The sequence below is a fragment of the Branchiostoma lanceolatum genome, chromosome 11 (assembly GCF_035083965.1).
Source record: "Branchiostoma lanceolatum isolate klBraLanc5 chromosome 11, klBraLanc5.hap2, whole genome shotgun sequence".
NCBI lineage: Eukaryota > Metazoa > Chordata > Leptocardii > Amphioxiformes > Branchiostomatidae > Branchiostoma > Branchiostoma lanceolatum.
Genome location: NC_089732.1, coordinates 13,195,074 through 13,220,182, shown reverse-complemented (window position 1 = coordinate 13,220,182; position 25,109 = coordinate 13,195,074). Strand labels below are relative to the sequence as shown.

Below are 25,109 nucleotides of genomic sequence, written 5' to 3'. Positions count from 1 at the left end.
AAACCGGATCTTCTGCTGCAGTATGGCAGTACCATAGAAAGCTGCTAGGGCCCCATAATCAACATCATCCTTCATTTTGACGATAAAATATCCGCAAACAAAATACCATTCACAGCTTCTAAATTTATGCAGTTCACAAACCAATGCCCTAACAAATGCATAGAATTAGAAGGGAATCAACAAAACTTGCAGAACGAATCTAACACTACACAATCTGCTCCACCCCTGATGCGTCGCCAAAAAAACAAGGGATTCCAACATTCCAGAGGTACTTACAGTGCTGAGCAGGTATAACTGGTTGACAGGTAGTGGAGGATGTTTCAAGCGAGCGGCTACAAGGTCCACCAGAAACTGACTCATGGTGTAGATGCCTTCTTGGATCTCTCCCTTCCAAGTCGTCACATAGGATGATGTCAAGAGCTAAAGAAAAAACGTTGTGGATATTTTCATCACTTTTAAAGCATTGGCATATCAAAAACTACATAGGAAATTGGCAATGTCTTCTCTTATTACCATAGTATTATACATGGCTCATTCTAACAGGTCTATATGTAGATGCCCTTTAATGTAGAGCGTAATTGGCCATTTTAAATCCCATGTAAATCGTAGCCCCGACTGCTCAAATTCATTAGAGTTGAACATCAGTGCACTCTACGTAAAGCATACAACAATGTAATTAGCACCTGAATTTAATTACCTTGTTAAATGCATCAGGAAGAACTCCATCCATGAATCTTCTGCAGTTCTCATCTGCTTCTGCTAGGCCTACGAGACAGTAAAGATAGCTACACATTTGTACGTGCATTTTGTAGTAAAGATAGCTACACATTTGTACATGTATTTTGTATTTGAATTTTGCACTAACGATATCTACATATTCAAACATATCTTTTGTATACTGTAAATTCATTTAAATTTGTGTTATGAGGAAAAGAAGTTTTTTTGCAGTGTTTTATAAGTTTATGGTTGAAACAATTCTGTAGTACAGTAGTAATACAAGGGCAACGCATTTATAATTGAAGTCATGATTTTACAGCAGAGAAGTCACCGTGAGAATAAAGTCACCGCAAACATTTCAAGACTTAAGGTAATTTCTATCACAATCCTCTTCATACTACTGTAAATGCAGAAATGTTTGCGGTGGTTTTATGTTCGCGGTTTTCACGGCGACCGTTTCACCATAAAACCATGAACATTTTTGTCCAATAATGTAGCAGTATGTGACTATAGCACCGCTGCGAAATAAAACCACAGCGAACACTCCATTTTCACCTTAGCGCGAAATAAAAAGCACGCGAACTTAAATGCATTTACAGTATGTCCCCGCAAAAGAGCAAAACTATAAGTATGGTTTGAAGACTTCAACCTTGTCTTTGGCCTTGCTGCTTAACCCTATAACCAATAAACAATACAAATGTGGTGTCAAACGACTACCTCAGCAGGCCAATTGTTAACTGTCATGTTTACCTTCCTTAGCGAGCCTCGTAGCGGCCAGTAGACACCTGCCGAGGGACTCGTGGCGGCGGTAGGGGATAGACCAGGAGTTGGTGAAGGTACGGCTCTCCAACTCGTACAGGTTTCCCGCGGGAAACTCCAAATTCTCGCCTTCGCCCTCACCCTGCAACAACACAGAATAACAATGCTGATTTCATGGACTTTAATCAATATTTTCTTTGATGAGAGAAAGGCATGAGAGTTGGAACTGTTAGCTCCTTCAAAGCTATAATCACAGCTATTGTATCATACATGTACATTAGTCCATGTAACACAAACTATCGGTGTCCAGGGCCATAACAGTCGTTTTCCCCAGAGTTTGTATACAAAGAACAACCTCAACAAAATAATGAACCAGTAGTTACCTTGAAGCATATAATGAGAGGGCGGCCATGGGTATCATTTAATTACCATACATATACAACTAAAGTCAAATCTGACTAAGGCTAAGGGGGCCAATAAAATCTAGTCTACGTGGACTGGTGGTCACTATAGACAAGATTCTTAATGGTTGTGTCAACAGGAAAAATTATCTATGGGACCACATAAAAGGTGGCCAGGTGTTCCTTACATAGAGGTGGTTACATGTATGTAGGCTAGACTGTACTTTTAAAACTCAATTTTTAAGAACGTTGTGTACCAATTCTTCTGTCCTCATATATACCTGCTCTCTGCTGCTCACTTCGTCATAGCTAGGGGGCGCTTGATCTGCAGTCTGCCCGCTGACATCGGTCATCTCCACCGACTCGAAGTCGGCGCCAGGCTGCTCGCTGGTCAGGATAGCGACCGCCTCATTTACATCGTTCTTGCCGAGCCGCAGCGCCTTGCGAATGGCGGCCACGTCCGGGAAGCCCATCGCCAGCAGCGTCTGCACATGCTGTTCGTCTACATCCATTGGTACTGTTCAGGTGACGCCAATCTACAACACGACAACGTAACATTTGTGAAACACAAGAGGCTGGTAGAACAGTCTCTTGGCTCCCGGGGATAGAACCCGGGCCCGCCAGTCCACAGACCGCACGCATTAACCACTAGACTAGGCTAAAAGGTCAGTTAGTGGCACTTGAACCCCACTGTTACAATAGAAACAAAATAAAACACTCCTTTACAACAGAACAGTTTCAAGCTTCCATGCTCCTTTCTGTAAGATACATACGTAGGCGAGCTATCTTAATTTTCCGTAATTTGTAGGGACCACTATTCAATTAGAAGTGAGATGGTAGGATTTTGCATTAAGCAAAGCCAGTGCCTTCCTGAATTTAGCTTAATACATAGGTGGTCTTCCAGAATTCAGCAAAAATGGCATCAGGTGGTGAAAATGCATAGGGCACCTGTTCATACATCTAAACTTTCTCCTACAATATCAAGAAAGGCTGTTGATCACATGGTCATTATGCATTTATCCTGACATCTAATTAAACCATTGTTATTATTCTAAATTACTAACTTCATCATAAATGATGTGACCTAAATCTTTTGACCACGCCTCGCTTCACGGCCAAAAATCTTATCGTTGACGGAAAAAAAAAAAAACAGTCCTAAGTTTTTCCAGTTTCCTACTCATTAGCACAAAATCTCGAAATGACTCGTCTGTATTTGGTGTCCGTATTACGAATTTTGGCTTTAATGGCGAGCTTAGAGCCACGGTAGTTTTTTGTAGTGGAAAAATCGGAAACCTAGGTGGGGAGGGGGGCACCATAGATTGTTCGGAGAATGGGGCGTGTGTAGCTGATACAAAAATACGACAGATAAGATAGTCACCCTTTTGAACTGCACGACATTTAGGGGGGAATGATTGAAGTGACAACGTGAGATAAAGCACAGTAAAAGTTGCGGAACATGGCATGTGAACGTACCGTATGAGGAACAACTACAAGAGGAAGCTACACGCATCTTCGGCCAACTTGAAACTCGGTTGGAAAGCGCGGTCGACGACCTCGGCTCTGCCAGAGTTGACAGAAAACGTGACATATGATTCCGAAACACGATTTCCTTTTCCAGTTTTCTTCCCCACTACATTCACGAACAAATCTCCAAGGGAGAAGAATAGTGGAGAAATTATCGTCTTTGCTTTAAGTATGGTCAAAACTGTTTGAAGTTTCGTAAATATAATGCTAAGAACAGAATGTGAATCGAACCGGAGTTCACGAATCAGATTTGCTATTTTTTTACAACAGGCTCGCGGGGTCCACCATTTTTTCGGGATACATCGGAATACATCGGAATACCCATAAAGGATGGTGAAACTTACCGGAATACACCACGCTTTGATGAGTAAACATCAAAGGCTGCTATATTTTGGCATAAAACAACATTATTTCATGCCAAAATACAGCAGCCTGTGATGTTTACTCATCAAAGTATAGTGTATCCCGGTAGATTTTACCCTCCTTTGTGGGTAATCCCGTGTATTCCAAAGTGTTCCGGGTAAGGCGGACCGTGCTCTTCGGGGACTCGGAAACCCGATCGCCCGAACGTACTTCGGCAGCCAATCAACGCTTCTTATTTCATGTGCGAAAATTAATTATGCTGTTCGACACACTGTTGTTTTGTTGACCTCAGCAATAAAGATGGCAGCAGACAGATAAAGTTGTCGGCTAGTTATCATGTTTGATGCCATTTTTGTCCAATATATACCTTTAGATTTTACTTTGACAAGTTGATAAAATTATCTGAATGTCAATCAATCTATCTTTTGACTTTATAATATTGTAAATATCTAAGACATTCTGCTGCTGTCTGTGGGTGAAAGTTGAAAGGTTAGAATTTGGCGCGCCTTTCACGTGACAGCTGAGTGGAAAATTCCGAATGTCCTGAGCGGATTATTTGTACCCTTGTTTGCTACAGTGATAAGACACAGCGGAAGCCATGTCGGGAGACCTTTCCTCTGTTTGCTCAAAAGCCATCGGCGATGCTAAAGACGATTTAAACCATCTCAGCAGCGAGATTTGGAAAAATCCGGAGCTTGCGTTCCAGGAGACCCATGCCCACAACGTCCTGACGGATTTCTTGGAAAACAAAGGTTTTCGGGTCGAGAGAAACTTTATCAAGAAGACAGGGTTCCGTGCGACTTACGGATCAGGGGACGGAGATGGTGTTCATGTGTGTGTGATGTGCGAGTATGACGCCCTGCCGTCGCTCGGGCATGCTGCGGGGAGGAACCTCAGCAGTGAGGCGAGTGTAGCCGCCGCACTGGGCATACAAGCCGCCATCAAACAACAACAGAAGCTGGGGAAGGTAAACACTATTTCATAAAACTGTATCGTCACATTTTTAGAGAACTTCGTATGAAAAACAGCTTATAGGTTTTCTTGTTGAAATTCTGCCACTGGTCATGAAAATAACATGTCAGGGAGTATAAATCATATCTTGGTATGACGTCATCAAGGGTGTTTGAGGACACACATAACATAGCTTAGATACGTCATTCCTATATATGTGAAATATGACGCAGTGTTGTTATTGAACCTTCTTGATTGAAGGACAAGTAAGATATAATTGAAGATGTTTATTGTTTTTTCTACATTTGTGGAGAAAACAAAATGATGTCAGCCATCGCATTGATGTCACTGTGACGCAAACATTAGGTTGAATTCAAACATGTTGATTAATAATTTGATCTGCCAATTGAAATGTTAAGAAGTAATCTAATCTGCTAACATCATTTTGCCTACCAGTTGTTGATAAGCCTGGATGTTAACAAAATCAGTGATCGCTCGTATAATACTAAATTATGTGATGGTACCAAAAATGCAGACCCCACAAAAAATATTTATTGGTCCACCCCTGTACCATAGGTCATTCGCTGGGTGACCTTGCTGTTTTAATGGGGTGCAGGGAAATTTTTTGGCCCCCAAATTGCATGGTCAATGTCACTTTCACCATGCAGAGATATCAGCATCACAGAATCGGTTTACTGCCACAAGGCTGCTAGATATGGTAATGGTATCCTTATGCAATAAATTATACTGACAATGCAATAACCATTACTACAAGATATCCAGGCTCTATAGCATCATGGCTCAGAGCCAAAAGCTACAAATGTACAGGCATATATTTATCGTAAGTTTGATAAAGGTAAACTGATAAATAGTAAAGACAACCTCAAGCCAACCGTACACACTCATTCATCTTCAGAAAAGACGCTGTAGCCGCATATAGTTCCTGTTTAGAACTTTATTTGAGTCCACACCTTATCATTTATCGTTTAACTTAAAAGTTGATAAAGGTTTTCCAATCCCAAACGATGATTGACAAGCTGTACTGACAGCCTGATGTAAGAAATACCTCTTCCGTAGAGGAAACTGCTGAACATAGTTGTTGGATGTAAAGGTAGAGATTGTAATGTGTCAACAATGATAATCCAATTGGGATCTCTGCGTCACCAGTGATTCTGCCTTTAGAGTTCCCTATCACAGTCTGTAAATTTAAAGATATTAGACAGTCAGAACTTTTCAACTTGGTTTCATGTCACTTTAGACCAATGGATTGATTTGAAACTCAGAATTTAGAAATAGGAGACCGTCCTTAACACATTCCTAGTATCCTGACCGCAGTCTCTGTCGACAGAAACAGAAACTGTAATTGTGATCACAATCTGTACCTGACAAATCTCATATTGTTCTCCAGGTGACAGTACTTGGCACCCCGGCTACAGAAGGTGGGGGAGGGAAGCTGGATATGATAAACGAGGGCTGTTTTGATGGGATCGACTTCGCCATGCTGGCTCAACCCCTGAACGAGAACATTGCTGCTCCAGTCACTCTCAACATTCTGAGAGTTCGAGTTAGCTATGCAGGTAATGATTGCATGTATGCTTTTGTTTGTTTGAACCTGTATTTCTATATATGAGAAGCTCAAATCAGCCTGCGGGTTATTGATGTGAAAAGGAAAGGAGCTGAAGAAATGTTGTTCAGGAAAAAGGCAGAAGCATTTGTGAAGGAAGAAGGAGAAAGGCAAATATGAGATGATTATGGAAAAGATACCTCCACCACTGAGGCATTGCCAAAAATATGAAGGAAAAGTGAAGAGAAAGACTGGAAGGTTAAAAAGAGTAAAAACTTAAAGGTTGATTAGAATAAAGCTTAGATGATTGATACAATTGAAATGATCTTTGGAAACTGCAGTCCATAAGAACAGGTATGTGTGGCCTTGTCATCTCTCACACTGAAACTTATCATGGCGGTGTCTTCCTTGTTCGATGATAGGTAAGGCTGCGCACGCTTCCACGCAGCCGTGGGAAGGGAAGAACGCCCTGGACGCTGCCGTGGCGTGCTACAGCAACGTGGCGCTCATGAGACAACAGCTCAAACCCACCTGGAAGATTAATGGTATGTAGACTCTTGCTGTACCCTTTCTGCTATATATATGGCCTCCGTCGGTCAGTATTGACCATGGTAAAATCCTAATTCACAACAGCCCTACAGCATCGACTATGGCTAAACAGCCCTATACGAGAATGGCAGTCTCTGCCACAAAAATCACATCTGTAAGCTGACTCAGTTCTGTTGCAAAGCTCTTTTCTGCGGATCCGCTTTTCTTCTGCGCTGTGTATCAGTCTGGCTTCTCCTGATTTGAGCTGTCTGGACAGTGTGCATCTCCACCTGGGACTGTCACTTGCAAGGTGCTCCCAGTGCTCCGTATCAATATCTAGAGCCTTCAAGTTCTTCTTGCAGACATCTTTGAAACGCAGCTGTGGCCTCCCGGTACGTCTCTTTCCTGAGATCAGTTCTCCGTAGAGAAGGTCTTTGGGGATTCGGCCATCCTCCATGCGACGGACGTGGCCTAGCCAGCGAAGTCTGCGCTGCCTGAGCAGGGTGAACATGGTAGGGAGGCTGGCGCGGGACAGCACTTCGGTGTTGGTCACTTTGTCCTTCCAAGATATGCCAAGGATACGGCGCATACACCTCATGTGAAAGGCGTTTAGCCTATTCTCCTGCTTGGCATAGGTCGACCACGTTTCACTCCCATAGAGAAGTGTGCTGAGAACACATGTGTTGTACACGGCCATCTTTGTCTTGCCTTTCTGCTAATACATCAGTGTATCTATCAGTAACGAATAGATACCTGTTCACCCATAGACCATGTTAAGATATATGCATCATATTTTAAGCATTCTAAGAAAGTTTTTTTCTTTTTCAAAGCAGTGGCAAAGGCTTCTTTCCTGGCTGACATTGCCCAATAACAATTATCTTTCAGTTGTAAAAAGCATTAAAGGCTATCCTTGTAAAACATTTGTTCCTTCAGCCCCCAAACGTACAATGTCGGGCACACCATACAGTTCAGAGGTATTGTGCTTTATGACGTGAACAAGACATAGTAGTTGTTTTAACTCGACATTAAACATTGGTGTCATGAAAATTAGGAATAAAGGATTGAAATTTGAGCTAATGTTCCCAAGACCATGATGTTTCAAAGTGTCTAGTAACTTTAACTGTATCTGTCCAGGAATCATCACGAATGGCGGACTGAAGCCCAACATTATCCCCGAGGAAACGGAGATGCTGTTCTACCTGCGAGCGCCGGAACAGACCGACCTGATGTTCCTCCAGCAGCGGGCCACCGCGTGCTTCGTCGCCGCGGCCAAGGCGACCGGCTGTGAGGTCAACTTTGAGTTTCTGGACAAGCCGTATCACAACGTGGTCCACAACTCTGTCCTGGCGAACCTGTACAAGAAACACGCCGAGGGTCTGGGTCTGCAGTTCTCTACTGACGAGGAGGTGAGATTACAAGACATGATGTTTCTTAAGTCAGAAAAAAAAAGACTGTTTCTTATCATGTTTTGCACAGGATTTTTTTTTGCCTGTACCTTAAATGGAGATCACATTTGATATGAACTGTGCTAGGTTCAATGAGTGTGATGATGTGATTTTCATGTCTTTTTACCTTTGCAAAAAAAGGTTATGTTTTTGGTGTCGTTAATTGGTGGGTAGGCTTGTTAGTATGTTTGTAGGCTGCATAACTTTGAAAAGTTGACCTTAATGATATTCAGTACATGGGTTGGTACCGTCACCATTGGTGCCAGCAAAAAGTTCAAGCATGGGCCGCCTAGCAGCTTTCAATGGTGCTGCAGCAGAACTTCCGAGTTTTGTATTTCATGTTCTGGACATGCCATTGTCATGATTTTTAGGTGGCGGATAGCTTTTGGTATTAGGAAAAATGTTGTAGGTTTGGGTTCCCTGGCAGCTTTTTCGGCCTTTTACTGGAGTCTTTTATGTCTTCAAATGACACTGTTTATTGTTATGTAGGAAAGTGATGGATGCATTTTTTTGAAAGGGATGCAATTCATAACATGCAGCTAATTACATATTGCATTCTTTCCATCAGGTCCTGCAGTGTTCAACAGGCTCCACTGACATGGGCAACGTGTCCCACGTCATCCCGTGTGTCTACCCTGCATTCGACATCAAGACGCAGGCCCCCATCCACACCCAGGCCTTCACAGAGGCTAGCAGCGCCCCCGAGGCCCAGCAGCCGGTACTGCAGTGTGCCCAGGCCATGGCCATGACAGCGCTGGAGGTCATGCAGCAGTCCCAGATCATGAGTGACATCAGGAATGAGTTCGAGACGATAGATTCGGTCCACACACCTGTCATTGCTGGGACAAACCCATTTCCTTAGAAGGGGGAGTTATACATGTATAAGTCAGTTCATGGCTTAAATTGGGCATGAGCAGTAAGATGAATTGCAGATAATATATCAAAGATAAATGCCCCTAACTTGTAAACAGTTCTTGCCTAAACCATGCTTGATACATGTCCAGGCATGTTTAGTTTAGTCTCAGGGGCCTCCATCTTTGACATACATTATGTCTTTCTCTCTCTCTCTCTCTCTATCCAATTTAACGTCTTTTGTTCCCCATCATCTGGGGGTTAGACGTGCTTGCACATGGATGGGAAAGCCCCAGGACTCATCAAGTGCAAGTCCTTTTTTGTAGCAAGAGTTTTTACGGCTGGATGCCCTTCCTAACGCCAACCCAAACCCTACTGCTGGGCTTAGGACCTGGGAAATCTTTGACATGTATTACCCAAGATGGCTCTTGCTGCGCATGTGTACTTTAAACTGTGAACTGGCATATTGAAACTTCTAATGGTTTTTGAGCTAAAGTAGTGCCATATGTGCTGATCGTATCTGTCACATATACTGCTAAGTTTCTCTAGGATAATAAGACAAAATTGCAGTACCAAAACTTGTATAGTTACTTTTAGGATAAGTCTTTAAGCAGAATGAAAGTGATGAAGCCAAAACTACCAGGTGCTTTCTTTATTTCCACTTTATAATTTCTGATATGAAAAAAAAGAGATCCTCTTTTGCAGTTGCCAGTAGTCTTGCTAGGGGGCAGTGTTGTAAGTACTAAAGTTGTGTACAAACATGTATATGGTGGTACTAATGTGCAAATATGTTTGTATTGAAACAAAGTTTACCTATAGCCTAGCTTTCGTATATTTGAAATTGGAGAAACATTTTGCCAACGAAGGATTATGACTTCCAACGTGTCAAGTTTATATTTAGGAAGAAAGTAACTTTAACAAAGTGGTGTAAGGATGTATTTTCAGCTCTTTAGACATTGTGGTTATGAAGGACAGTTGTAAAGTTGGTTCCTATGTGGGACTTGTATGGATAAGAAACATATGGTAGATGTAATACTCTCCAAGCAGATGTATGGTATCTACACTGTATTTTCTACCCTTTAAGAGACCTACTTACTGTCTTACATTCATCCAAGGACTGGTTATATAGACCTAAATAACCTCCTTGATTCATAAAAGGTTCGCACTGACTGGGTTTGAAATAGCCTTGAATCCATCCTACTTTGCATCCAGTTATTTCCTCTGGTCGCATATAAAAAGTATAGGGATTTCCCAAGTTTGATTTGTTGAAATTTGTACAATGTAGTCAGTCGGTGCGAACAACTTTAAAAGTTACTCAATTTAACCATACCGGTAGTCTGGTGAAAGTGGGAAGGCCATGGTCAGCTATGTATGACAGCGGTACTTGCTACATGTACACTAAGTCATGTAGTTGGTGAAACTGTACCATAGTGCAGCATGCAATTTCCAATTGGTGTCTATTCTTCAGTAGTAGGATTCTACAACTGTTCTTGTATCACAGTAACATTGGAAGGACATGTTTCAAGGTCAAATTTCTGAACGACTTGAAAGGTGTGAAAGGTGTGCAATATGAAAGGCCCCTCCATTTTTATCAAAGTTCTTTATTGTTTACCAAAAATGTATGGGAAGAAAGATGGGTTAAATGCTGCTTAACATTCAGACTGCTAAGGCAGTCGTTTGGCACTGAATTTGTATTGGTTACGGGGTTGATAGGCAGGAGAAGGTTAGAGACCAACATCCAATTTTACAGAAAATTAGGATGTTTTTTTTAGAAATAAAAGTAGTAGTTATCATCATCTCTGGTTTATGATTTATTTAATGTGAAAATTATTTGATGGTCTGTTTTTTTCAGGGGACAGGAAAGTTATTCATTGTGTCAACAATAAGTGTTTAAATGTGTTGTATATTTTGTATATATACACATTTAAATGGAATAATAAGAACCATTAATCTTGAAGACAATAAGTGTGAAAGCCAATATTGTGTACATGTGTATTTGGATTGTTGTAATAAGTGCGTCATAATGCCATATTGTATTTCCTCTGTATAAATGTTATATGAAGCAATGACAAACAATTATCCAGAAATAAAGTTGTTTTCAAGAGTCGCCAGAAGTTGGGAGTAGATTTGTATGTAACACTAGAAAGGCAACATTTTCGAGAAAACCCAGGCTATTCCCCTCCCATTTTACCTACACCTCAAATATGACATCCTTTATAGCATTTACTGTAAGGGAATTATGAAGTTTCTGCATGAATTATGGAAAGGGGTCCTCATTAGCATAATTTATGGCCAGGTGTATTCACCCTTTCTAAAGGTACCTACATCTCAAATATAACATCCGTACCAAGTAACATAAGGTACATATAAATTTTTAACAGAAGAAGAAAGAAGAACAGGCAAGCAAAAACAGTACATTCCCTCCTGCACAGGGGAATATAATTATCATGTGCTAGATTACTGAATGGTGGTTATCAGATCATGACAGGACCTGCCAGTAAAAGCCCCACCCACCCAATTATACACTGCAAATATTTCATAGACATGCAGCCACTCCCTCATTGGTAGAGCAGATAAATGCCTTGCTATCATTGGGTGAACTGGTGAATAGTTTAATAGGATTGGTCTATTTGGCTGCAGTTGTGGGGAGGAATCCACTGGGTTTATATTTAGAGAGCTTTCAAATTAGTTGCTTGTCATTAACTCCCGATTTGTTTTAACAGTTACCTGACAAACGTAACCATGTTTTTCTTGGTCTCACAATGTGTACCGATGGATAGTCTACTTATAGGACCCTCCCCTCTCAAAGATAATGGTTATGTCCGCCATATTGGATGGATGGTTAAAGGTCACTAGGTCACACATGCTATTTGTAGACAGCATAAGATAGAGGACACAGTGTTCAGCTACTCTTTAGCTCACATCCAGCCAAAACGTGCATCAGTATAGGGTACCTACTGGCTGAGCTTCAAGGTGATTTGAATAGTATACTGGAGTCATTAACCTCCTTGGTCAGAACAAGGATACGAGATGAAGACCACGGTGAGTGAAGATGGTACCAAACTTGTGGCCACCTACGAACTCTCTCCTTTCTATTCCGATCGCACAGGTGTCCTAACACCGTGGACCCTTTCGCAGATGATTAACATCCCTGGAGCTGAAACTTCGGACGTTTTTCACATCCATGGCTACACAGAGACTGTCACAAGTTTCCTTCGATACCAGGAGTTCTATCTCCAACCCGCCTTCTACACTGATGTCGGACCCAACTCCACTGTAGAGGTTGTGGCCGAGATTGGACACGTTGGCAAGACGTCATATGTCTTCAAAGGGGATGTTCGTCTCGTGGCTTCCAATAAGTCGATATGTAACTTTAACACACAGCTTGTCCACGTGGATATGTCAACTCGGCAACCCACCACACTTCCACAAAATCTGCGGCAGAAGGGAAAGGGCCCTCGGCCAACATTCAGCCTGAAAATGTCACCCAATACACCAATGTACTCCTGCAAGTTCAGGGTTGAAGAAAGCGACATTGATGGCAACGGCCACACTAACCAGTCTGTGTTCATCCGACTCTGTTCCAATACCGCTGCCTTAGGCACGAAAGCAGGTAGCTACCCATCGCTATCGGGAGATGTCTTGAAATATCGCGTGAAGAAAATCGCCATGTTGTACCAGGAAGAAGCGCTAGAGGGAGACGTTTTGGATGTCCAATCATGGGAAATTTCATTCAAGCCTGTGTCCCTGGGATTTCAAATCAAAAGAGCGGAAGATGACATTGTGCGCTGTATCTTTGAACTGTATGAACAAGAGACGGCAAAGCTTTAAGATGATAATTGTCCATAACTGTTATTGTACTCTGCAAATTTGGTACTCTGGAACCTGATAACGTTCACCTTTATTTACTTTCCTAATTTTATTGATAATCTACACAAATTTGGCACTGACAGCTGGAAAAAGTTGAATTTTCATCAATGTTAAAATGAAAAAATGTGTTCCCACTGACTTTCTAAATTTTACCCCTGTAATTCAAAACATTGAAGTAAGGCATGAATTTCTTCACTTCACTCAGGTGTAAATGAGTACCTAGCTTCGGTTTGGGACGTCCCTTGATAGGACGTTAAATGGAGGTCCTGGGTCTTGGGAGAGTCACACCCCGTGCACGTTAAAGAACCCACCACACCTTTCAAAAAAGAGTAGGGGCATGCCCCAGTGTGCAATGGTCCAAACCTTACAGTCTGGTCTGGGTTGACATCTTGAAAAGGTGATAGTCACCTGTTATGTCAATCCTTCCACAAATGTGGAAAATCTGAATATTACATAAATATGAGGATGTCACTTGGAGGGTTACTAGATATGTAACGGTAACGTTATTCATGCAGTCAGAAAGGTACATTTCCCAGTATGCTCTTTAATAAGACTATAATATTCATGTGACCTTGAACCATGCTGGAATAAATCTCATGAACAATACATTGACATTGGTTTCTTTATTTACCTCTTTATCCATGTTAGTGAACATGTTTGTTCAAACTGCATGTGAGGAACGATTACACAAAAAGGAGAAAAAAAGTGTCCTATAGAGTTCATTAGAGTGCCTGCCTCTAATTCAGCAGTTACAAACGACACATTTATTTGTAACTTAGTGTTGCACTCTTAATCATCCACATATGTCACGGCATGCTGTGAAATATCCGCATGCATTTATATCTCACGTTACATTTGACCTTGTTCAAGGGCAAATTTGACAAGTAGCTACTTGACTACTTTCTTCAAACACATTATCCAAGTAATCTTTTTGCACAAATTCTAGTTTCAAAGGGGACAGTCTGGTTGTGACATTGTGCCATTTTATACAAGTCATGTATCTAACATGGTCTCCAGTAACTGTTTACTATATAACGTAATACATTTTGTAATGTACCTAGACCTGAATAATGAGAAAATGAATTACTTGTTCACATTGCTATGGCCAAGACAGTATTCTATTATTGCGTGGTCCCAGACTGGTCAAAATTAGTTCAAGTAATTTCGAATAATACTGATGAAGTTACAACAAAACCCACAAAAACACAATGTAAATCTGTGTTGAATTGTAGAGAAGTGTCACCTAAAGATTCAAAGCACAACACTTATGCTTCCTATTATGAATCTTCCAATTTTTATATAACATTTTAGGGTAGGGGAAAGGATTATATAAAGCCATAACAATCTAATGCCTTGGTTTTCAGATTTGACAGTACACTGAAAAAAACTAACAGTTCAAAAGCACCATCCAGGATAAGTGCTGTGTACCTAAACCCGTGTTCAGGTTCAGGTCTGGATTTAGATCCAGAGAGGTTCAGGTTCAGGTCTGGACCTGAACCTATATGGCATAAGTGTGCTAGAAATATTTTTTCCTGTTACATGTAAAATTGTGTATTGGCATGTATTTTACATGCAATTTGAAAACTATTATGCGAAATTATATACAGTCAGTAATAAACACAAAAGTTCAGTCATAAACACAAAAAAAGCAATGTTTTCATATTTTTCCAGTGCAGTTTTCACGATCTAAGGAAGGTTTAAAACAAAAAGGAGAGTATAAGCGAGAGATTATTTTTGTTCAAGTCCGGACTTTCCAGACGTTTAGCTTTTTTTGGACTTGAACCTAAACGTTAGGTCCAGTCCGGATCAGGTCCAGGGTTTAGGTATGCAGCACTATCCAGGATATGATACAAGCCCAAAATGCTAATATTTTGGCACCAAGGCTTTTTGAAGAAAGTCCTAGATGTTACAGTTTTTTCATTTAGCAATGCATAAAAAGTTCAAGAATCATTGTTTGAAACGATTGTACAAGTATGTTGACTTTGCGGCTCCTGTGGTAGCATTGGGTCTGTTTCTTCTTAATTTTCATTTCAAGCTCTTGCTCCATTAATTTACCAAGAAGTTATTGCTAAGTTTCAATGGCATAATCACGTTCATCCTAATACTGCACAATAATTATTTGAATATTAGTGTAACACACACATATTGTTCAATACATCGAAACAGATACATCCTTAGCATTCCCTATCAATATCAGTGTACTTTACTTGAGAAATCTATAACTCGATATTGGTCCATGTAACACAATAATTAACAACCGGTGGGATCATTATGGTTAAAAAAACATGCAACAATAAAGTATACCAAATCCTGATTTCCACTATTGATATGTACATTCTCTAAACTATTAGTAATGTCTGTGAAAAATTCCCAAACATCAATATTAATCTCTGGCAAGTTTTACAATGAGGTGGGATAGTGATCGAGATGGGCATAAGGTTGTTTATATTGTATCTTCACAGCTATCATACAACAAGCCAAACCCCCAAACACATTCTGGGTATCATTTGTTTCTGATTTATATGTTTGTCAAATTGATTTTGGAATGCAAAATCTTTGAAAATCCAAAATCAAATGGTCTTAGTAGGTGAATGTATTTAGTCCATGAAATATATTCTAGTTTCTATTGTTACATTCTTTTGTAAGATTTCTTGCACATCACTCTGATTTGTGAGTTTTCCCGTTTACGTTGTGCGTTTGCAGGGGCTGATTTTGCGCCTGGTCTCTCGAGATGTTTTTGTTCAGGTCTTTTGTTGCGTCTCTCCTGTCGTCTTTCTTGAAAAGTTTCTGGGCGCCTCGGAGCATCTTGCGGAACCACACGGCGTTAAGGATGTCGAGAACAAGGCACACGGATATCCAGCAGAACTGGGGGCCAAACCCAAGCCGGTGGTACGGCTCTGTTCCCAGAACTGTGTAGACCTGAAAAATAACAGCAAATTACTGGAAATTCTTTTACGTTAGCATGAATTCAATCAAGCCTCTTGTGACCGCTCGTCGCCCTGTAACCGCCTCGCAACCCAAGAGCTCCGCGGGGAGGGGACAGAAAGCCCGGACAGCTGGAGTTTGTGTTATACAGACTACTTTTATGTTTGCAACAAAGAAATTTCACAGCACAGTGAAAATCAAGAGTTTGCTGTGTCGTTTAGTTTAAACAATTCTGATAAATCATGACCATAGCTAGTCCAGAACATGAGATATCAAAACCAGAAGTTCAGCTGCAATACCATAGAAATCAGCTAGGTAGCAATTGTTGTCCTCTCAGCAACATTGCAAGCAACAATGTCTTTGTATCAAAAGCATGAGCAATGAAGAAGCAATTTTTCTGTAATTCCTTTGATTTCTCTCTCTCAAAATATGTTTAGGGCAACATACATTCAACAACATTTTATTATGTTTAGCCATACCTAGTATGGCTCAACATATTGTTTTTGTTCACGTTCTTCTTCTTCTTCTTCTCCTTCTTCTGCCAAATCTTCAAATTGATTCAACTCTGCCATTTTTTAATCAACCGACCTGAAATTTGGCATGGAGGTAAAGAAGGCAAATACCCTCATGCAATTTTTCCATTTTTTTTAAACAGGCCTGAAAATAATTTTTATGGAGGTTTTTTGGGGCATTTTTAGGCAAAAATTACATTTTGGTCTCCTTTGGCCTGGTTTTACAAGCAAATGACCTGACATTCGGTACAAGGGCGCCTTGAACATGTCCCTACAGGATTTCAATCACAATTCTGGTGTACATCACTTCAAAATGCTTCATTTTGGGGACTTTTGGACCCATTTCAGACCAAAAACAGGCCAAAAGTGGTATCCCCGTTCCATGTTCTATTTGCTGCTGGCCAAAGAATCCACTTGTTCTATCTAAGGATCCCCGCGTTCCATTTGCTACTGGCCAAAGAACACGTGTTCTATTTAGGTTACCTGAGGTCATATTGCAGGAACACACGCAAGCCTTTGCAGTAAGAAGCTCTTGGGGTCTCGCAGAACTTGTAGAGAGAATTGTTTTGCACGGGTGATTTTGGAACAGTCAATTTTTGCATCGGGAGGGAGATTGGCGAAGTATGATGCTCTCGCAAATGTTGCCTTTCTACATGCAATTAATATTTCGATGTTAGGTGTTATTTTGGGACAGCACACTTCTTGCATGGGGAGGAGTATGGCTAAACATGCTGTATTTGCTCAGGGGCAAATGGCGGCCTTTCTAGTTTACATTGAATTTCTCTTTACTTTATTGTCCCTGTTACATTTTCATAACATACTGTCTACTACAGCAGTTTTCTTTCCCATTGATGTAGTAAAATGCATTGCCTACCTTGTACCAATATATGGGCATGACTGCAATCCGCACCAAGAAGAAGGACCCTGTCATGAGTAAGCCGTTGCCCACGAAGGCCTTGGACATTCGAGGGTGGTTCAGCGCATCCAAGAACCACCTAACGTAGTGGGAAAAAAAGTGAGGTTTCAAACGTGATCTGGCTTAGGATATTTGGAGTTTCTTTTAACACAACCAGGTAATCTCACCTGCTGACGTTTCGGTGTCTGTCAGACACCTTCTTCAGAGCTTCTGACTGGAGTATTGCTTCTCACCGATATAAGTAGCCGATGTAGGTGGCGCTTTTGCGGCGAGAGCGTAATCCGAATTAAAAGCGCCACCTACATCGGCTACTTATAGCGGTGAGAAGCAGTACTCCAGTCAGAAGAGGTGAGATTACCTGATGTAATTATTTTCGGATGATCTGGCTTCTTTTTAAATTATAGGTCCAAGCTTCTGAGTGACCAAAATGACAATTTCTATCCCATGTTTTTTTTACCTTTGTTTGTCAGTCACAGTCCACATTTTCTTACTTCTTGTTACTTTGAGAAAGCTATACACCTCAGTTACGGCTCAGAGGTTGATGAAAAGAGATGGTACAAACTTAGCTGTCGATAATTGTGCATTCCACTGGGGGATGTTGGATTGGAGATCTGTTTGGACGTATCTTTTTTCAGGGTGGCGGAATTATGTTAGTAGATGTTAAAATCTCACCTGTTATTGACAAATGGGGTGGACAGCTCACAGAATAGTCTGAACACAGCAAAATATGGCAGTGTGCCATAACTCTGTAGAGTGGGTGGAACAAATATAGTCAGGCAACATCAAAATCAAAGCTTTTTACACACTGAAAACATTTCTCAACTGTAATTTACTTCTTCATGCATTAAAAAAGTATAATCTTGTTCAGATTGGAACCAGATAGGTTTGTTAGTGAGGCACTGCTCTGTGTGTTAGAGACCTAGAAATCTCACTCACTCTGTCAACCTTGCTTAAAACTTTCTCTTCTCAGATTCCATAAAAGACCGGGGCCCTTTTTGATGCCAGATACATTAAGTTAGAAATTGAAGTCTTACAGATTCACCCCTACCAAACCATGTGAATCGCATTGAAACTCAGATTCGTATCAGCCATTTCCTGCCAAATCCCTTTCTAACTTGCGTTAATGACTACATCTGACCAAACAAAGTCGCCAGTGACATGGTGGAGGGTGGCAGCTTTCCAAATATGTTTTCAGATTGACAATTTTGGCACCTTGGAAATGATTGAAAGCGACCATGATTTAACGTTTAGAAAAAATAGTTTCTACTACTTTTCTTTAAACGTCAAATCGCGGGTGGATTCAATCACTTCCAAAGTGCCAAAATTGTCACTCTGAAAAACGTTTTTTGGAAGCTGCCAGCTTCCACCATCTCACTGGCGAGTTTGTTTGGTCAGATGTAGTCGTTAACGCAAGTTAGAAAGCGATTTGTCGGCTGATAAGAGTTTCAATGCCATTCACATGGTTTGATTGGTCGGGGTGAGATAAGGATAGATAGCAAGAGAACCAATTTAAGTCCTATCCCTTATGGAGTACCATTACGTCTACAGCAATCCTAGTAAGAACCCTCACCAGCACATAAGTGAAGGCATAGAGTGTCCCAAAGTGGTGCAGAAGGAAGGCCGTGTCCCCGATATACCTGAAGTACACCGTCAGGGCAAATACATCTGTAGAAACAACACATGCAATACAACAATTCATCAACAATACTGGGATCTGTTTGTTTGTATCACATACCGGTAGCCAGCAAACAGAAGAGGACTAGAAATAGTCATGCTTTTAAGTACTAGAGTTATCAGCCAAGGATTGATGTGTTGAAAAATTTGTATTTTCCGAGAACATAGTAGAATGGAGCTCGCTGTCATCAAGTACTGTAGGAGCATCTTCACTAAGTAGCTTTAAAGAACAGTTGCAGTCAGATATGCAAAGACTAGGTGTAATAGACCGTTAGGTGTAATATAACCAGCTGCTACCGCGCCATGTGCCTGCGAAGCTGGTGTGTTACGCCTAATGGCAGTTGTACCGGCTATATAGATACAGATACAGAAACAGCCATAAGGTGCAACAAACCAGTTTTGTAGAGGAAATACATGCTGCATAAGACACTGTTAAGTGTGGTGGGTTCTTTGATGTTCTTAAAAGTGCAGCTCTACTCACACTTTGAATTTGCATCCCATCTGAGAGGACGTTCCTAGGTACTTACTTTTACCTGAGCGAAGTAATTCAGTTATGTTACATTATCAACAATTATAGTAGTAGTACATGTATCAGCAGTTGTATCCTACTAGAGCCGCATTTGGCATCCAAGGACATAATATTTTTGCAGTGGATGCCTTTAACACTTTTTGCGGCGGATGTACAATGTGCGTATAGGTTAGGTTTTGAGTTGAAATTCGCCTCTCACTGTGCGAGAAACAGTGTTTTATAGAGTTGGACATTAAAAAATTTCAGGGAGACCATTCCACCAGATTCCCCTGGATAAATCCTTGCACGTTCCACGCTCACTGCTTTGCTTCCACCACAACACACCCCAACACGTACAGGCAAGTCTGGCAGAAATACTGCTCACCAAAGTAGCCCTTTTTATTAATTTCCTGCTCTCTGTAGAGAATCATCCAGCATCGTGGTGTTTACCCAAGTAAAGATCCACATCTCTGGCTTGTCTTCGCTGACGAAGATTTCAGGGGTTTTGTCCACGCCTGGTGCATGCCCTCTGGTGGCTGATGAGATCCACATACCAATATCCAAACACAAAGATCCACATACCAATAGCATAAAAGACAAACTGCGAGAGCCAAGCCCTTACCTGTGATGGTGTAGCCAACTGTCACTGCGATGCAGCTCTTTGCAGCAAAGGAGTCATTCCTGAATGCAAGGCAAGAATAATTTGGGTCAGCGTCTAAAATAAAAAAAAATCATTTCATATGAGCTAGGACGTACTAATTTCCCTTATACTGTCTTTTCACTTAATTTTGTGGCTCTTAAAAGGCACAGTAAAAATCAAGAAGAGTTTGCAGTTGAAATGGCCGTATACAGTACATGTAATGACTGTAATGATGCATACTGTTTTCAAAACAATACTGGTAAAAACACAGGGTTGGTGGAAAAACAATTCATTCTGCGATTGAAATTCTATCACTTTCTGCCAGGTGGCGCAATCACACATGTGGTACGGAAAATGTTGTTCCGTGGGAGACACCTGTTTTTCTGCCAAACACCAGACCATTTGTTTCCACCAACCCTGAAAACATGAGTCTCATGCGTGAGGAACTACGTACCAGACGGGGTCTTCGTTGAGCGCTATGTCAGCCAGGAGGATATAGAGAGACCACGGACCCACCACAAGGGCGTGTAAGGTCGACGTTGTTCTGTGAGAAAAACATCCATTATAAACTCTAAGTTGCATTAATCAGGGTATTGTAGTGAACTATTGTTTTCAAATCAAGCACAATACGACCTGAAAATAAGGTCACAAGCTTCACAGTTACTAATCACAAACACTACAAAGAATTGAAAGGAAATCCTGTGGGAAAAGTCATGTTATCAATAGACTTACTAACTCAGCAACCAGTGGATCAATTGTAGCAGATTTGTGGCAAGGGGAGTAAAAGAAGCCACATACATCAGAACTTTACATCCAATCCCTGAATAGAGACGGGGGACGCTACAAACTACCTGTTACATTTTATCCACTGCTCACCAACTGACCTGAAGTCTGCAATCTGCCTAATGTGATATTTAATTTCTTGAATAAAAAAAAACAGAAAAAAAACAACTGATGTTCTACAGTTAGAAATTTGGGAAAGTCCAATTCTTGTGTTGGAATCTACATTTTGAAGATCCTTTTTCTTATCAACATAGATCAACTTGAATGCTAGCGTAAAAGCGTTAATTTTTGTGGGGACTGAATTTGTGGTAGGTGGGGATGGGAGTCTTTCATGGTGATTTAAGTTCATGGTTGAAACAAGTCTACAGTACAGTTACTGCAGTGATACAATGGAAAGCGTCCGTCAAAAACAGCACAAGTAGGACAGAAATGGCACGTGTAAAGCAGGGAACGTATATCTGTGACAGGTTTTCCACTGCATTGGCTGCATGAATGCTCAGGAAAAAAACGAAATTAAAAAGAAAACAGCTCGGGCACTCAAAAAGAAGGAGCTTGTAACACATTGCCAACTAATACAACGTCTGCAAGTGCCTAGTTCCGTCTCTTTTTGTATTTGTGTATGATACTGATTAATCTGAATGTGATACGGGAAGTAAAAGAATTGCATTTTAATATTTAATTACTAAAGATCATGCAGCTGTAATTCATGCAGTCAACACGGTGGGAAACCTGTCACACTCACAGATATACGTGCCCTGTTTTACACATACATCGGCTGCTTGTCAAAAATCGGGCACTGATGGCCACCAACAAGGTAATGCTATGCAATGCAACCCGCTCCCGCATTGACCAAAAACATTACGCTCTCACTGCAACTACATCTACACCCTCCTCAAACAACCCTACTCGGTGGATACCGTCGTCAACAAAGAAGGCATAGCATTTTTCTTTGATCCGTTATGAAAGGGTTTCAGAGAAAATAAAACAGAAGTCAGCTCGCATTAACGACAGCCAAGCTGAGGGAATCTTTTTTCGTCAATGGCTGTTTTTTATGGAGGTGTTCGAAATAGGCTTATGGTGTTCGACTGGAACAGTCCATTGCAACCATCACAAACTCCAGATTGACAGAACGTTACCTTGTGTCCCAGTCTAGTTGTTTCTGATGAGACATCTCCCGATATCGAGCGGACAGTCGACGCGACAGCCACGGACTCACGTACAAGAAGAAGCTGAGAAAAAAGACAAAGCTAGCAGCAACGGCAGGGTAGTAGTGGGTCTCAAACGTGGCCATGGTGTCTCTGGGACGTCACACTTGGTCTGTGTCAGGCTTCAAATCTCTGGAAAGTAGGATAGAAAAAAACATGAGCTGGGGATAGACAGCATCTTAATACCAGACACCATATACATGTACTATGGAGGCGAGGAATTGAAGCAATAATACCATAGAGGTCTTGATAGAGGTCTTCATAGAGGTCTCTATCTATGCCTCTTAGTCTTACTACATCAAGTACATGTTTCCATCAGGGTAGACGTAGCTTTTTTCAAAATTTTGGTTGTCCAAAATGTCCAGTCAAAAGGAGGCCTAGGGTACACAAATGTTACAATAATAAACACCATGGTGCAGCATTACCTTATAGAACCTCAAATCATCAAAAACCATGACATGTTGTTTTTCCTGGTATTTTCATCGTAAAATTGGAAATACAGAGAAACATGTGTACACTTCCTGCAAACGAAAGCTCATGAGGTGTTCCCACTCACATTTGCTAACTGACTTGATGCCCACTGGGTGGGGCAAACGGTAAAAAACTGCCTAAAACACAATCATACAAAAGGACCCAAAACAATAACTGGTGTAAATTTTTAACAGAGCATAGTCTTATTCTACAGAATATGTGACAACATATTTAGCATCTAGTGTGATGAAGTAGCACAAGACACCCATCGATAAAGAGAGAAATACCTTAAACCCCAGGCAGCACGTTCAAGTTTGCTGTGCATGCACTTATAAGTAGCATAGCTGTACTATATGTAGTGTTATCAGATGCTAATGTAAGCAGTTTGGTAAGAGAACTTTGAACTCTGGTCACAGTCTGAGTCCAGGGATGGCCAAGGGTCACTGGATTGGCTATTTTTAGTGAGGTGATAGAGATATTTACAGAAAAACTCTCACTGTCAGTCTGTTTGTTTGTATGTGTGTCTGCATGTGAGTGTGTATATGTATGTACATGTATGTATGTATGGGTGTGTATGCGTGTGAGTGTGTATACATAATGTATGTACATTTATGTCATACCTGGGCCTGATACGGGTGTTCCGGACCGTGTGATAACTATCCGGATCACATAGGGTTCGGGAGTGTTATCACACAGGCTTCCATGGAATGTTTCGAATGCATTTCGAGCGCACCGGTTGCGCCGCCGTCGGAAATTCGAATACCAGATTCGGAGGTTAGAATCAAAGTTGTTACAGTTTCTTGTTCGAGGACACAAAACTCCCTCAACTTCTGGCGCATTCCGCATTGAAATGTGTGTTTTCTAGGGTGGGTATGACCAAGGTATGACATAAATAAAATACAACACGTTGTATTCCGCATCACCCTCGGTCCCAGCCCTCCCGCGGGTCGGATCGCCCTCCGGCCTACGGCCGTCGGGCGATCCGACCCGCGGTCGGGCTGGTACCTTGGGTGATACGGAATACCCCGTGTTGTATTCTATATGTATGTATGTTTGCGTGTGTGTGCATGTGTGTATGTATGTGTGTGTGTGTGTGTATGTGTGTGTGAATGTGCACATAATGTATGTGTGTGTATGTGTGTACTTGTGTGTATATGTTTGTGTGTGAGTGTGTGTGTGCATGTATGTGTATGTGTGTGATTTTGCTTGTATGTTGCTCCAACATTTTCGCAAAGTAAAAATGTTCTGTTTTGCTTGAAAACTGCTCATTTTGTCATGTTCTTGCCTGAACTGTACATTCCTCTTTCAAAATGTTGCTGTGCATTCAAGTTCGACCTATTACTAGGAATGGGGACACTTCAATACCCTACCATGATATAACCTAAACTGGATGATGCCTATCAAATAAGGTGGTAGGATGGGTGAATGTACATCACATTAATATCACATGCTCACAAGGTATGACCAACACATTTATAAGCAAAATTAGTACATGTTTTCATGTGTTTTTTTTTTTCAAATCATTTAAAGAACCACTGACAGCCATAACACGGAGCTTAGGTTTAAACCTCCTTAGCCAAAACACAAACATTAATCAATTCATGACAACTTTGCAATATCCTACATATGGCCAGGTATTTGTGACATTGGTGACGTTTAACATAACTATTAAGAATGCAATCATAATGCAATCAATCCCTATGCACACACGACTTTGTATCTTGTCGGTGTATTTTTTCTCAAACAATGAAACATCGCCTACACAAAGAAAAATGTTTAACAATAGCAAACAGCTGATCGAAATGTGACCTCTCAGAATAAATACAGCGATCAGGCGATCATATCAAAAGGGATAGCAAACCTAGCGTATGTCTTGTTTGCCTGGAAACTCTGAAGGATCGTAGAGCGAGTGTACTTACAACTGTGGTCGAGGACAGGCCAGGAATAGATTACTTATCCATTCAGTTTCAATAACACTTTCCCTCCCTGCGTGATGATGAAATGTCACAGTCACGCCAGACCTGCTGATTTCATCTCAACGCATCGAAACAAAAACAACATTAATACAGCTGATAATCCACTCATGCATCATTTTACTGAAATAAATAAAATAGAATAATTCTTAAAACATAGTTTCTAGCAGTCATGTGAGCTTTATGCACATTTTGGGGCTAAAGAGGAGGATTTATGAGTGTTTTTGTTCCGATGCTGTGCCTTATTCTCAGGGGAAAGCTGCAGTCCCTTCGGAGCTGACCTACGCGGTAACGTAGCGACGCCGTCTAGCGAGATCTATCGGAAAAGCTACGGTCGTTTACCACAGGATTTAGCAGATGATAATGAAGAGTTTGACTATTTGCAATTTTAGGATACACGTTTTCAACACAAGCAAATATGCAGAAAGCACACTTTATCTCTGTGGGAAGTGTCAACGGAGTTCTGCAATATACGTGTTTGATTCATGTGTTCCGCTAGAAGTCGCTGCTGCACGGGTCAGCGAGGTG

The 25,109-nt window shown here is 41.1% G+C and overlaps 3 protein-coding genes across 3 annotated transcripts in view; 1 reads left to right on the top strand and 2 right to left on the bottom strand.

Moving 5' to 3' along the window:
- LOC136444272 (ubiquitin carboxyl-terminal hydrolase 24-like) overlaps positions 1 to 3,501 on the bottom strand; it is a 54,033-nt gene extending 50,532 nt beyond the window's left edge. The window contains exons 1-5 of the mRNA XM_066441786.1: positions 3,351 to 3,501; positions 2,159 to 2,413; positions 1,468 to 1,618; positions 698 to 765; positions 277 to 420 (exon numbers count right to left, since the gene is read on the bottom strand). Coding sequence (XP_066297883.1) covers positions 277 to 420; positions 698 to 765; positions 1,468 to 1,618; positions 2,159 to 2,389 — 594 coding nt within the window. The 5' untranslated portion in view covers positions 2,390 to 2,413; positions 3,351 to 3,501. The remainder of the gene's footprint in view (positions 1 to 276; positions 421 to 697; positions 766 to 1,467; positions 1,619 to 2,158; positions 2,414 to 3,350) is intronic.
- A 748-nt stretch (positions 3,502 to 4,249) lies between these two features.
- On the top strand, positions 4,250 to 9,123 carry LOC136444702 (peptidase M20 domain-containing protein 2-like). Its single transcript, XM_066442392.1, has 5 exons — positions 4,250 to 4,731; positions 6,124 to 6,292; positions 6,702 to 6,824; positions 7,942 to 8,213; positions 8,821 to 9,123. The coding sequence occupies exons 1-5, from the start codon at positions 4,363 to 4,365 to the stop codon at positions 9,112 to 9,114; spliced, it is 1,227 nt and encodes a 408-aa protein (XP_066298489.1). The 5' UTR covers positions 4,250 to 4,362; the 3' UTR covers positions 9,115 to 9,123.
- Positions 9,124 to 15,232: 6,109 nt separating this feature from the next.
- Positions 15,233 to 24,659, bottom strand: LOC136444551 (TLC domain-containing protein 4-A-like). The gene is made up of 8 exons (XM_066442156.1): positions 24,528 to 24,659; positions 22,069 to 22,269; positions 20,604 to 20,693; positions 20,132 to 20,190; positions 18,898 to 18,992; positions 18,000 to 18,073; positions 17,286 to 17,406; positions 15,233 to 15,893 (listed from the first exon to the last, which is right to left on the bottom strand). The coding sequence occupies exons 2-8, from the start codon at positions 22,221 to 22,223 to the stop codon at positions 15,633 to 15,635; spliced, it is 855 nt and encodes a 284-aa protein (XP_066298253.1). The 5' UTR covers positions 22,224 to 22,269; positions 24,528 to 24,659; the 3' UTR covers positions 15,233 to 15,632.
- Positions 24,660 to 25,109: the final 450 nt, after the last annotated feature.